This window comes from Dunckerocampus dactyliophorus, chromosome 18 (genome assembly GCF_027744805.1).
Source record: "Dunckerocampus dactyliophorus isolate RoL2022-P2 chromosome 18, RoL_Ddac_1.1, whole genome shotgun sequence".
NCBI classification, from domain to species: domain Eukaryota; kingdom Metazoa; phylum Chordata; class Actinopteri; order Syngnathiformes; family Syngnathidae; genus Dunckerocampus; species Dunckerocampus dactyliophorus.
In genome coordinates, this window is record NC_072836.1 from 706,493 (window position 1) to 718,837 (window position 12,345).

General features: G+C 43.8%; 1 protein-coding gene across 7 annotated transcripts in view; it reads left to right on the forward strand.

Moving 5' to 3' along the window:
• si:dkeyp-72e1.9 (syntaxin-binding protein 4) overlaps positions 1-12,345 on the forward strand; it is a 46,306-nt gene that overhangs the window by 15,755 nt on the left and 18,206 nt on the right. For 5 of the 7 annotated variants that reach the window (XM_054758579.1, XM_054758583.1, XM_054758577.1 and 2 more), the window contains 6 exons: positions 4,655-4,750; positions 8,403-8,472; positions 8,544-8,618; positions 10,071-10,150; positions 11,341-11,470; positions 11,548-11,689. In XM_054758579.1, the coding sequence (XP_054614554.1) occupies positions 4,655-4,750; positions 8,403-8,472; positions 8,544-8,618; positions 10,071-10,150; positions 11,341-11,470; positions 11,548-11,689 (593 nt within the window). The remainder of the gene's footprint in view (positions 1-4,654; positions 4,751-8,402; positions 8,473-8,543; positions 8,619-10,070; positions 10,151-11,340; positions 11,471-11,547; positions 11,690-12,345) is intronic. The other 2 variants (XM_054758581.1, XM_054758580.1) reach the window with 1 other exon arrangement.

A 12,345-nucleotide genomic window follows, 5' to 3' on the forward strand; every position in this document is an offset into this window, starting at 1 on the left:
CCTATGGTCATCAGCTTTGGGCAGTGACCGAAAGGACAAGATGGTACAAGCGTTCGAAATGAGTTTTCTCCAGAGGGTGGCTGGACCCTTCCTTAGAGATAAGGTGAGAAGCAGTCATTTGGGAGAAACTAAGTAGAACTGCTGCTCCTCCACATTGAGAGGAGCCAGATGAGGTGCCTCGGGCATCTGGTCAGGATGCCTCCTGGACGCCTCCCTGGGCAGGTGTTCATGGCACGGCCGACCAGTAGGAGGCCTCGGGGGAGACCCAGGACACCTTGGAGAGACTGTGTCTCTCAACGGGCCTGGGTACGCCTCAGGAACCACCAGGAGGAGCTGGATGAAGTAGGCGGGGAGAGGGAAGTCCGGCCTTCCCTGCTGAGGCTGCTGGCCCCGCTACCCGACCTCGGCTCAGCGGTAGAAGATGGATGGAAAGTCAGTTGATGAATGCTAATGCTAGACGCCATTGTCAGCAGGTAGAACCAGGGCAGTGGAGCCAACTCGCTCTTGAGGCAGCGTTTGCCTGCGATACAGCCTGTTAAGTATCGTAGAAAATAAATGAGAGTGCATGTTAGTGAGACGGGAGATTGTGTTTTGTGCATTCCTGTGTCCAGTAATGTAAGTCCTGCTTTTAAAGGGATTTTCTGTGCGGTGGAGTGGAGGTATCCCTGCTCAGTATCAGTGTGTTTGCCTGTGATACAAAGTAGGTCATGGTGTAAAGCCCTAACCCACTTAACTCCACTGGGTTAAGAATGCAGAGAGCTGCTGTTGTTTTTATCTGTACATCGCTTCCTTCCCATTGGAATGCATCAGTATCTTGGCCCTACCCACACACATACTGTATGTCCTTATTACATACAGTACACATATACATATACTGTATATATACACATATCTTACTGTGGTGGTGAAGAGGCACAGGCAATATATTATTTGAACATGTGACAATATTTTGTTCACATTTAAAAAACAAGCGAACCTCATTAACTGCATCGTGTTAATGATTATTTGTATTATTTTTAAACAGGTACACCTATTTCTTCCATTATAGCTACACCGGTCACTGTTTTCACACCAAGGATCAAAATAATATCTGAGGTCATGTCTTTGGGCTGACCTTGCCCAAAGAGAGGAGGAAGGCCTCTGAACTACAGCGGAAGCTCGGTTAGCGTACGCCCACGTGGCTGCGTTTTACACAAATTTACACAAAAAATGTCATTTATCCCTTCCAATCAGCATTTCTATGCATTTACATACGTTCATGCATGTACAACTATATTGTACAACTCATCAACATGTTTGCCTTTCTGCAACAGATGAACTGGACTGGCATGATTTCTTATGGGGAAAATGGATTTGTTTAGAGTATGTTTGACTTTCCAGAAAGCAATAATATCAAAATCTGCTATAAAAACACACTTTAGTAAGGTATTATTTGAATATATTCTATTTGACTGTACTCTGTCTTTATGGCATGTTGAATTATTTCCTTGCTGTCTGTCAAAATATAGTCAAACCTGTCTTAGCGGCCACCTGTATAGAATGGCCACCTGCCTATAGCGGCCACTGAAAAATCCCCCCTGCAGCAAATTTACATGTTATAGACCCTGTGTATAGCAGTCACCTGTCCAACACGGCCAGCGGCCACCCGTTTTGTATCCCTTGGTCAATATCTGACCGCATATAGCGGCCAAAATGCCGACTCAAGCAAAAGCTTCATGCAGGAAAAAGTTTTGTTTTTTAATCAATGAAGCCGTCGTGTGTAGACTTTAATTACTGAGTCCTAGCTCAGTCACAATCATTCACAAGATCCACACAAACTGTCAGTTGTTCCACATTAAAAAAAAGCCGTCTTCTTTGGAGCTTGTTGCAGACAGTGGCACCGTTTATTTCCTGGTGTGAGACAATGTGCACTGGTCAATACTGTAATGCCCTTGTTGTGGGGAAGGAGAGACTAACGTCGCCGATGCACTTTAATGGCTTTATTAACAGCGGTTTATTAACCTAGTTGTTCTTTACAACATTTTATCCGCAGTCCCACAGTGCCCTCTACTGGTCAACATGTAACAGTATAATTATATGTATCTGCAAACACAACAAGCTTCTAATCACATACATGTTAATATGTGCGCACAAATTCAAAATGGCCACCAACCTGTCTATAACGGCCACCTGCCTATAGTGGCCACTTTTGCTGTTTCCCTTTAGTGGCCGCTATAGACAGGTTTGACTGTAGTCGGGAAACTCTCTTTTAAAGGCACTTCACAAATCAAATAGAATTGGTAAAGACACACAAAAGTATGTACGTGTGTCCCAGATACGCGTGTTATATGCACCTCAGTATATGGAACACTTCATGAGTGCATGATTGTACGGTATGTACAACATGTATACAGTATACAACATGTATACAACATGTATACAGTATACAACATGTATGCAGTATACAACATGTATACAGTATATAACATGTATGCAGTATACAACATGTATACAACATGTATACAGTATACAACATGTATACAACATGTATACAGTATACAACATGTATACAACATGTATGCAGTATACAACATGTATACAACATGTATTAAACATGTATACAGTATACAACATGTATACAACATGTATACAACATGTATACAGAATACAACATGTATACAACATGTATACAACATGTATACAACATGTATACAGTATACAACATGTATACAACATGTATACAGAATACAACATGTATACAACATGTATACAACATGTATACAGTATACAACATGTATACAACATGTATACAGAATACAACATGTATACAACATGTATACAACATGTATACAGTATACAACATGTATACAACATGTATACAGAATACAACATGTATACAACATGTATACAACATGTTAGCAGCATGTATAACAGCTTGGATGCTGTCATATGATTTTTCTTACCTGCAAGCAACAAAAACTGGAAATGAGTCATGTACTGTGCACCAGCTTGTGAACCTTGTGTGTGTTTGTGTGTGTGTGTGTGTGTGTGTGTGTGTGTGTGTGTGTGTGTGTGTGTGTGCTAAAAGCAGCACAGGGGTAGAAAGCAAAGCAGCTTATACTTTTGCACGTGTACGTATAAGAGCTGTCCAAACACATAAAGGCCAGAGAGCCCCCCAAGGTATGTGATGCATCTGCAAGGCTGCTCTAAATGCTTCAGTGCTAACAACAGCAGTGGCTTTGTTGTCTCACGCTGACTACTTCACACATTCTTTCTCTTTTCAAATGCACATTTGGCACCTCTGCTCATGGGGTGGAAAATCAAACGATCAGTAACGCTGGGTTTGGTGGTGGAGGCCGGCCGAGGCTACGTGGACATCCTTGGGTCCTACAATGACTTCAACAAAATCCTAATATAATATCTAATATCAAACACAAGTGAGACTTTGATTCATCATTTTACTGACCATCTGCTCTGTGGATTGACATCTTTAGATGTGGGGGTGAACAATAATTATCTAACCGATATGGGGGAATTATGACATCACACCGATAAACCTGATAACATTAAAAATAGCTTTGATAGTCCATTCATCCATTTTCTATGCCGCTTATTGATGATTAAAAAAATCCAAAAAAACGCTTCAATGAGGTGATATTACCCGTACTGTGTGGGTGAGCAAATCAAGCGCTCCTTTTTTCTCCTGCCTGTAACGTTAACAGCCTGTCGTAACATCCCAATTAACCCCCCAAAAAATGCAAAAATAGGAAAAATATACCAAGAATGGCAAAATAAACCGAAACAAAAAAACTGCGAAAATTGACAAAATACAGCAAAAAGACACAATAAAGCAAAAATATAGAAAAAGCAGAATAAACAAAAAAAAACAGCAAAAATGTAAAAAATACAGCAAAAGAGTGGCAAATAAACAAAAGAAAAATAATTAGCAAAAATAGAAAGCAAAAATACAGCAAAAAGGCACAATAAAGCAAAAAAATTGGGAAAATAGAGGAAAAAAAAGCACAATACACAAAAAAACAGCACTATTGGTAAAAATAGAGGAAGAAAGGGAAAAATAAACACAAAACCAAAAAACAGCAAAAATGGGAAAACAGAGGTGCACAGTAATTATCAGTCCGACAATTATGGGGCCGATATGAGGGAATTATGACATCATACCGACAAATCCCATAACATGAAAAAAACACTCCAATTAGCTGCGATTACCCGTACTGTGTGGGTGAGCAAATCAAGCGCTACTTTTTTCCTGCCTGTCACGTTAACGGCCTGTCGTAATTTCCCCTGAGCTCCCTTGTAAACAAGACAAACGTTCACTTTAAGGCGATGAGGGTAAAAACAAACATGGAGCACACAAGAAACCTTATCAGTCACCTGAAACGCCAGAGCCGCACCGTTTGAAAAGTGCAAATGTTTTCCAGAGACCTCGGTGGTGTCACACCGGCTGCTTGGAGCGTGTGTGCCAATACAGTGCACCTTGTGAGCTGGTGGGATGCCAAGCTTGAAGGTCAGATTCACAGATGTCCGACATTACCAGCGTGCAAAGGATGATTTGATTGGTGGAATGAGGCGTTTGAAAAGTGTTCTGACTGCCTTTGATGCTGAAGGGCTGATTAGAAATGCAGCGTTTGAATTGATGGATTTGTCTTCCCTTCAGGAATTAAAGTGATCGGAGGAGTGAAGGAGCTTACGGGAGAGGAGTTTGGAGTTTATGTGAAAAGGATTCTACCAGGTGGCCTTGCATCCAGTGACGGTAAAGCTTCTAGAAGGCATTTTGTCATGTTTCATGCATGAAGTTCCAGTATTTATGACTTCTACGTACCTACGTACATTCCCAACTTCTTCTTAGCAGTACACGTTTAGCTGCATTGTTCAGTGAAAGTTAGTACGTAACCTCATGACCGTGATATCCTCTTCCCAATGGAACAAAAAGGAGCTCCCAACTAACCGCATTGCTTGTTTCTTTAAAAACAAAATGTCACTGTGGTAAAAAGTCACATTTGGAGTCCGAAGACCAGAAGGTGGGTGGATAACTAGCTAGCAAGACTTAGCTCAGATCTATACAACATTTGCTTTGGTTCGTCCGTTTTGGTTTGAGTTGGACCTTGAGGAACAGATGAATGACGTTAAGCAAGGCGCCCGTGTAGACCAGTGTATACGCTGTTAGGCAAATGGTCACAGCAGATGCCAGCTGGTCTTTGGACAAGTGTAAACATGTTAATGTACTCCAGTGGAACTTCGCTAAGCATGTTGGAAATCAAGTCATAACTGAACTTATTCTTTTTCTCTGATTTGATTGATACTGTCCTGCTTAACACGAACCTGTGTCTGGAGGTTTAAGGTCTCCCTGGACTATGACCTGCTTTGTCCTCGTTTGTGCTTGATAAACTGACTTTAAAGGGGACCTATTATACTAATTTTCGGCCCTTTGTATTGAGTTGTGGACTCCTATAGAGCAGCTACACACCATAACCCGCACAGAAAGCTTTCTAAATCTTCCAGGCTCTGCACCTCTCTCTTCCTGCAGTGTTTCCTGTCTCCCGCCCAAACGGTCTGTGTAATTTACTCCACCCCTGGCCCTTGTCCAGGTACGCCTCCCACCAAGCCCACTTTGCTGTGATTGGTCACACTCCCGAGCGCTCTCGAGGACTTCCGGACAGCTGCTGAACCCCTTTTGTCCGATAACTCAAACAAAATAAACAGTTAGGACACTGATCAATTGTTACTTATAGCTTGCTCTTCTGACTCTTCAACACGACCAAGTAACGTTGGAAAAGCGTCAGACTTTGGCAACAGTTTGACAGGTAGTCCGGCTTCATATTGGCCTGTGTTTACAAAACAGTCCCGTGTGAAATGTCGTTGACAGATGAGCATATTTTTCTCTTGCTGGTCGGGAATCAGCAACTCCAACCACTTCTGCCTGATACTCGCCTCTTTAGGCACACCCTCTCAAACATTTCCTGGGAGCCATTGCTCAACATGCTAACACCGTTAGCAGAGTGAAGCGGAGTGTGTTGCTGGCTCTGCCCATATAAGGAAGTCCGGGTTGCATTGACGTCAATGGACCTCTGTAAAACACAGCTTGCTTTCTGGGCTCACTTCCAAATGTGCAAACCTCATTATCTGACGCGTTGGCATCGTTTAGCATGCGAATACAACATTGTAACAACATCTATAAGTCAGAAAAGAGGAAAAGCATAATAGGTCCCCGTTAAAAAAAAGTCCTGGTTTCTTCTTGCCTGAATGTTCATGCATGCAGGAAGAGCAGGATTGCTAATATGTGAGCACATGTGGCCTGGAGTGTGCCTTCCAGCTGCACGGGATGTACGTGAATGCTAAACACAGTCTGCCTGATTTCATCCAGAGTGACAGATCCAGCGTTTTTGGGTTTCCTCTCATGAGAATGACAAAACATGAATAAAACAGACCACAACAAAGTCATGACCGACTTAAACTCTCACTGATTTTCCTGAGCCTTCAACTGCTTTAGACATTTTCTATTGACTTATTTGTAGGAGCTACTGTATGTGTTCATGTTATTATTATTATTCATGTCATCATTTTTACAGCTACATCAAATTAGAATATCATGAAAAATTTCAAGGCCCGCACGGTGGTCGAGTGGTTAGCATGTTGGCCTCACAGTCAGGAGGTGGAGTTAAGACAAGTCTCCCTTTAGGGAAGAAACCTCAAACAAAACCCAGGCTCTGTGGGGTGGCCGTCTGTCTCGACCAGCAGGGCTGCGATAGAGAGAGAGTAGATAGGACAGAGAAAATAGGACAGAGGGGTTTCGCTGCCAAGAGAACAATGGGCACAACAACAGCCGTATGAACAACAGGAATAGTCCCGTGATGACAGCAGTGACGGGAACTGGACGCTTGCATTGAGCACAGAAGTAAAGATTGCAGAAGGCATCTTGTGTGTAAAGTGTGCAATCAGAGGCACCCCACCTTGTTACGAGGAAGCAAGTTCTGTTCATGCTAACTTAAGTTTGGGAATGGCCAGAGATGGGGCTGTGGTCTGGGTACAGTCCAGTGGTTTAACTGGGGCCGGCACACAACACAGTACACTCTCTGACACACTGGTCACATTTACATTTTTGGATCCGGGAAGTACAGCCTGGTTTTGTACTGAGCGACGTATGAATAGGCTGGATGGGAATTCTTCTCGGATCAGTGGGACAGGAGATAGTGCTTTATACATGATGTCAGGCTTGGAAGTGGCTGGAGGGCACTCAGACCTCTTTTGTGACTTACCTGATATCTTTACACAAAAGAATGTACAGTAACATGCCAGCTGGTGTGGCTGCGCATTCTCAAGGTCCCGTGTTCGACCCCAGCGTGGGGCTGGATGAAACAGGCGGGTTACAAGAGCATCCCTGTTCATCAGGCCAGTATCCCTCATACCAAAGACCTTCAAAGACGGGTGCACCGGAGACAACTAGACATGCCCAAAATCAATGTGGATGTGGACCTTCTGATTGGCACTAATGTTCCTCAAGCATAAGAGCCATGGGAGGAGGTTTGCGTTGTTAATGGAGGCCCTTGTTAAGACCATCCTGGGATGAACAGCCAACTGTCCTCTTAGAGAAGATTGCCACTTTAGTGAGCAGGGTTTGCAGCAGACATAACCCTAAACCGGATTTCTGTGGGGAGACTTGATGAGCTTTAAGAGAAGCAGCTCAAAGTGGACTCCCTAAAACTGTGCAGTACGAACATGCTGCACTATCAAAGGAGGATAAGTGCTTAATGGAGTTAGTCTCCGAGTCACCCCAGCAAGTCAATGACCAATGTATTGGATTGTCGTTAAGACAAGGTGACCTCAAAATGACAAACAGTCGGCCGGTGGTGGAACAGCGTAACGATGCAGAGAACGTTCCCGCTGAGCAGCTGGACCATTGTGATGGTAGGGTGTGGTGTGTACGAATGTAAGCTGCGGGTGGTCTTTGTGGAGCCACATTCCAGGGTATTTCCTTGAACTCCCAGCTCCTCCAAGGTCCAGATTTTAGAAGCTTGCTAGTTGGTGTTATTACGAGACTCCATAAGGAACCTACGGTGGTCATGTTGGATATTGAGGCCATGTTTCATCAGGTTAGGATGCCAGCTGAAGACTCTGCCGTGTTAAGATTCCTGTGGTGGCCTGATGAGGACTGTAATCAGGAGCTGTTGTTTGGGGACTGTTGGTTCAGAGGAAGAAGTGTCCCTTCTCGCCCCAATACCTCAGAATTTAAGAGTGAAAGAAGTGAAATTATTGAACCTTTTCATGATATTCTAATTTTTGTGACATGCCTGTATGTCTCTGAGGTGCTTGGCTGCACAAAGTAATACATCAAGATGATACTAAGATGATACTCCTACAGTATACTTGGGAAGTCAACAACCTACTGTACATTTGACTTCTGATAGGAAACCTGTTGCCAGGAGACCAGATCTTGGAGGTGAACGGGGAAAGTTTAATCGGCGTCACAAGTGAAAGGTAATTCAGTGAAATCTCGCGGCTAATATATTTATATAATTATTTGTACAATCTATATTTTTTTTGGGCAGAGCCGTGGATGTCTTGAGAGCCGCTTCAGCAACCAATCACATGCGCCTCCTCATAGCCAGAGATGAGGAAGCAAAGTAAGTAGAGCTCCACGTCGTTTACGGTGTGAACTGGTCGTCATCTCTGACTTTGAAGGGAACAAAGTACAGGATCTGTTTCTGAAGAGACCACACATGCGACCCATTTGAGAGACGGTACATCAGAGGGAATATAATGTGGCAATTCATGTTGATGATTGAATGTTTTAGCCTGCTTTATGGTCTGCGTGCCAGGTCTAAATCATTTTAGTCTCTGATCTTGCCTCAGTGCTACATTTTCAATTCTGAAAATTAAATACGCTGCATTTGCTTCCAGCAACAAAGTACACATGTATTCTCAGGGCAACTGGACTGTTCAGGCTGTCTTAGATGTTTGGCATCTCATTCGAACAGAAGAATGAAATCATTCCTGTCTTGGACATGCCTCCTTCTTTAGAGGATAAATACACTGGATTTTGCACCAATCTCTCAGACTAGAGCTGTCCTATCTAGTCAGGCTGGAGCTGTCTGTGAGCATGAGCTGATGAAGGCTGCTCGGATGAGACAACCTGAACAGTGCAACTCTGTGAGAATATTCCCAGGCACACACCTGTACTCCTGTAAGGATGGGAATAAAAATGTTCACATGAGAAAAAAAATACAAAATCAACTTTTAGAGTTTGAATGATTTATGCTGACCACAACTAAACAAGGCAAATACTCTGATGGGACCATAGAAATGAAACTTTCTATAGTAGCTTCATTGGTTAGACAGTTAACATGCGTGCCGCTCAGGGACAAATTTCATTACAGAAAATGGGGATGACTGGCCAAAACGGATCGGACAAAGTTGGGAGGCCAGCCGTACATACTGTATTTAGGGGGCCGATTGACTTGGCGTGAGTTGTCACAATCACAAAATCCTGGAAGGTCTGATTCAGTGGAGAAATGAAGCAAGGTGAAACAGAAAAGTGAATCTTGAGGCACTGAAGTTTCATTTATTCTCATCTCACGATCAACTCTCAGATACAGTAAGGGGTGTCAGCGGTGAGTTTAGCTTTGTGCTGCTCTGCAATGACAGCCGACCAAAGGAGAGAACGCTTAGCCTCAGGCTGCTCTTGTGTGTTAATCTGACTTCCAAAAGCATGGATCTGCAGAGGAGAGGAATGGATGATGGCAGAGTGGGAATTCTGTCTGTGTTCCCCCAAAGTTTCTCAAACTTTTTTTGTTAAAAAGTTCCAAAGTACTTCACGCTTTCTATGTGACTGATGACGACTGACTGACTGACTGACTGATGATCAAGGCTAGACCGTATCAAACCAAATCTTTCTATTATGCACGCCAGCAACCCATTTTGAAGCTTTCAAAGTCTGCTCACGTTCTTCATTGATCTTGGTTGACTTACTCTATTTGTTTATTTGCAATTTGAGACCAGATGCCAAACAATTCCAGCCATTTAATGATCTGCAGTCATTTTTGTCTGTCTTTTTGGCATTTTCTTCCCCTTGAAAGGAAAGAATTTGCTGAGCTCCTGGAGAAATATGGCTCCAACGGTAGCACGGGATCAACACGCAACTCACCCATCCAGCAAGGTATGCAAATCCGTTCACTTGTCCTGGGATTTTGTGCACATAATGATGGGAAGGAGAGAATATATGTACCGTATACATGCGTACTGTATACACCACAATCCAGCACACTTGAACTACACCCTGCACATGTTTTGTTCAAATAGACCTGAGCCTAAAGGTAAAGTGACCCGGCCAGCCTTTAAAAATGCTCTATGACAAGTGCAGTTGTCCGTTGCACAATTGGCAACATCTGTTTCCGTGGGTAAAGAGGCAGCCAGCTGGTATTTATTTGCTAAGACAGGCTAAAGCATGCAAACACGCTTTTGTGCGCTGGGTAGCAGGTGGAGATGCAACATCTGGCTTTTAGGTTTCGCAACGTAACCGATAAATGTTGCTTTGCCATCTTTCATCAGCTGGCCACCTACTTAGCACTCCTTGGTTTATAATCTCCCAGTCAGGTAAACTAGTGATGATCACTTTATTTGCTTATGATGGTTATTATTAGACTCCTCATTGTCTTGTCCTGTCTGCATTGGTCATTTGGTCATGACTGCACCTTCGAGTGACGGACTGACTAAGGGGCTATCCACATGGAAACCTTTGCAGGTCAAAAGGGCAAAGTACTTTATGGTTTCAGGCTTTCATCCACACGTAAATGTTGTTCTGGGTGACCTAAAAGTGGGAAAACCTGAAAACACCGGCTTGTTGTTTCCTTGGAGACAAGCCTCCTGCTTCTTTCTGAAAACAATGATGTCACCAACCAGACACCATCACATGACCAGAAGTGAGCTTTGACGACAAGCCAATATAATATCTGATCATTTGGACTGGCATGACTCGCCCCATCAACATTCTCCTGCTTTTTTGATGTCTTATCCTCCAAAATGGCTCGCAGAAGCAATTCCACTTCGTTGTAAGTCTGGACAAGCCTTGGGAAGCAGAAGACGACGGACTTATGTGCATGCATTGTTCTTCTCTAGTTTGGTGTGTCACATGGTTCTGTCTGTGTGTTTGTTTACAGCGCCACACGTAGGTGTGCCTTGCGTATTGCATTCTTTTCACCCAGTGATCCGTTCCCATCTGGATGCAACTACAGCATTTACTAATCTGACAGTGTGGACGGCAAATTAAAAAAAATACCCAGGAACGTTTGCGTGTGAAAAGGGCCTACAGGATTCTCCTACAGTAATAGATTTTATCTTTGCTCCAAGCCCCAGGAGGTCGCTGCCTGGAAAGTACATCGTCTGGTTCCTCGTCTCGCTCCCAGAGTCCGTTGCTGTTAAGCCCAGCTGGTGGTCAGAACCTGTACAACAACAGCGGACCCATGCTGCGCTCTCTCAGGTTAGATGAGTTTTTTACGTCACAGAAATATCCTCGCTTTCTCCAAGACTGAAGTGTGGATGTGTTCATGTTCTCAGTCACCCTGGTGAAGGAGTGATTCAACTCATCTCTGTGACGCGATCAAACAATTTGGGCATCACCCTGGGAGGGGGCTCCAATCGCCCCGATGGCCCTGCAGTTTTCATCCAGGAGGTTCTGTCTGGGGGGGACTGCCACCGGGTAAGGCGGAAGGACAACTGCTTGAAGAAAGCCGTGTCAGCTATGAGCAAACAGTCATGTGTTTAGTGTCCATACTGACCAATCTTGGACCCCAAAGCAGAGAAAGAAAGCTGAGCGTTTAAACAAGGTTTTACAAAACGTGCATAGAACCAAACGCAAAGGTCACCATGACAACAACTAGAAGGACAATTGGGCCATAGTGATGGTCGAGTGTTGACCGAGTCGTGCAAAACTGGCTAGTTTGAACGGGTACTCGCGGGTATTCGTCTCTGTTAACTCATTCAATTGCCCTGCTGCTGCTAGCTAAATGAAAAACGTGCAACTGTACTGTACAAACGTATTAACCCCGGGGAAAAAGCAGCACACCTGCTTCTCACCTCAAATCAACTCTTCTGTCCACTTCCTGTTCCTGTCTGAGCTGCTCACTCGCTAACATTGAGCCGAGCACTCAACAACCCGGGAACTCACAAACCTAGACTCAAACAAGTGAATCGTGAAACTGACGTGGGCTCATGAGGTGAATGAGTCGGGTAGGTGGACTTATATCAGGAATGGTCCTACTGAAGACTGTTAGGACTCCTCAATAGGACTGTTAGGAATGGAATATTTAAACAAGACACTAGACACAATATTAAATTCCTAGCAACAACAGAAAC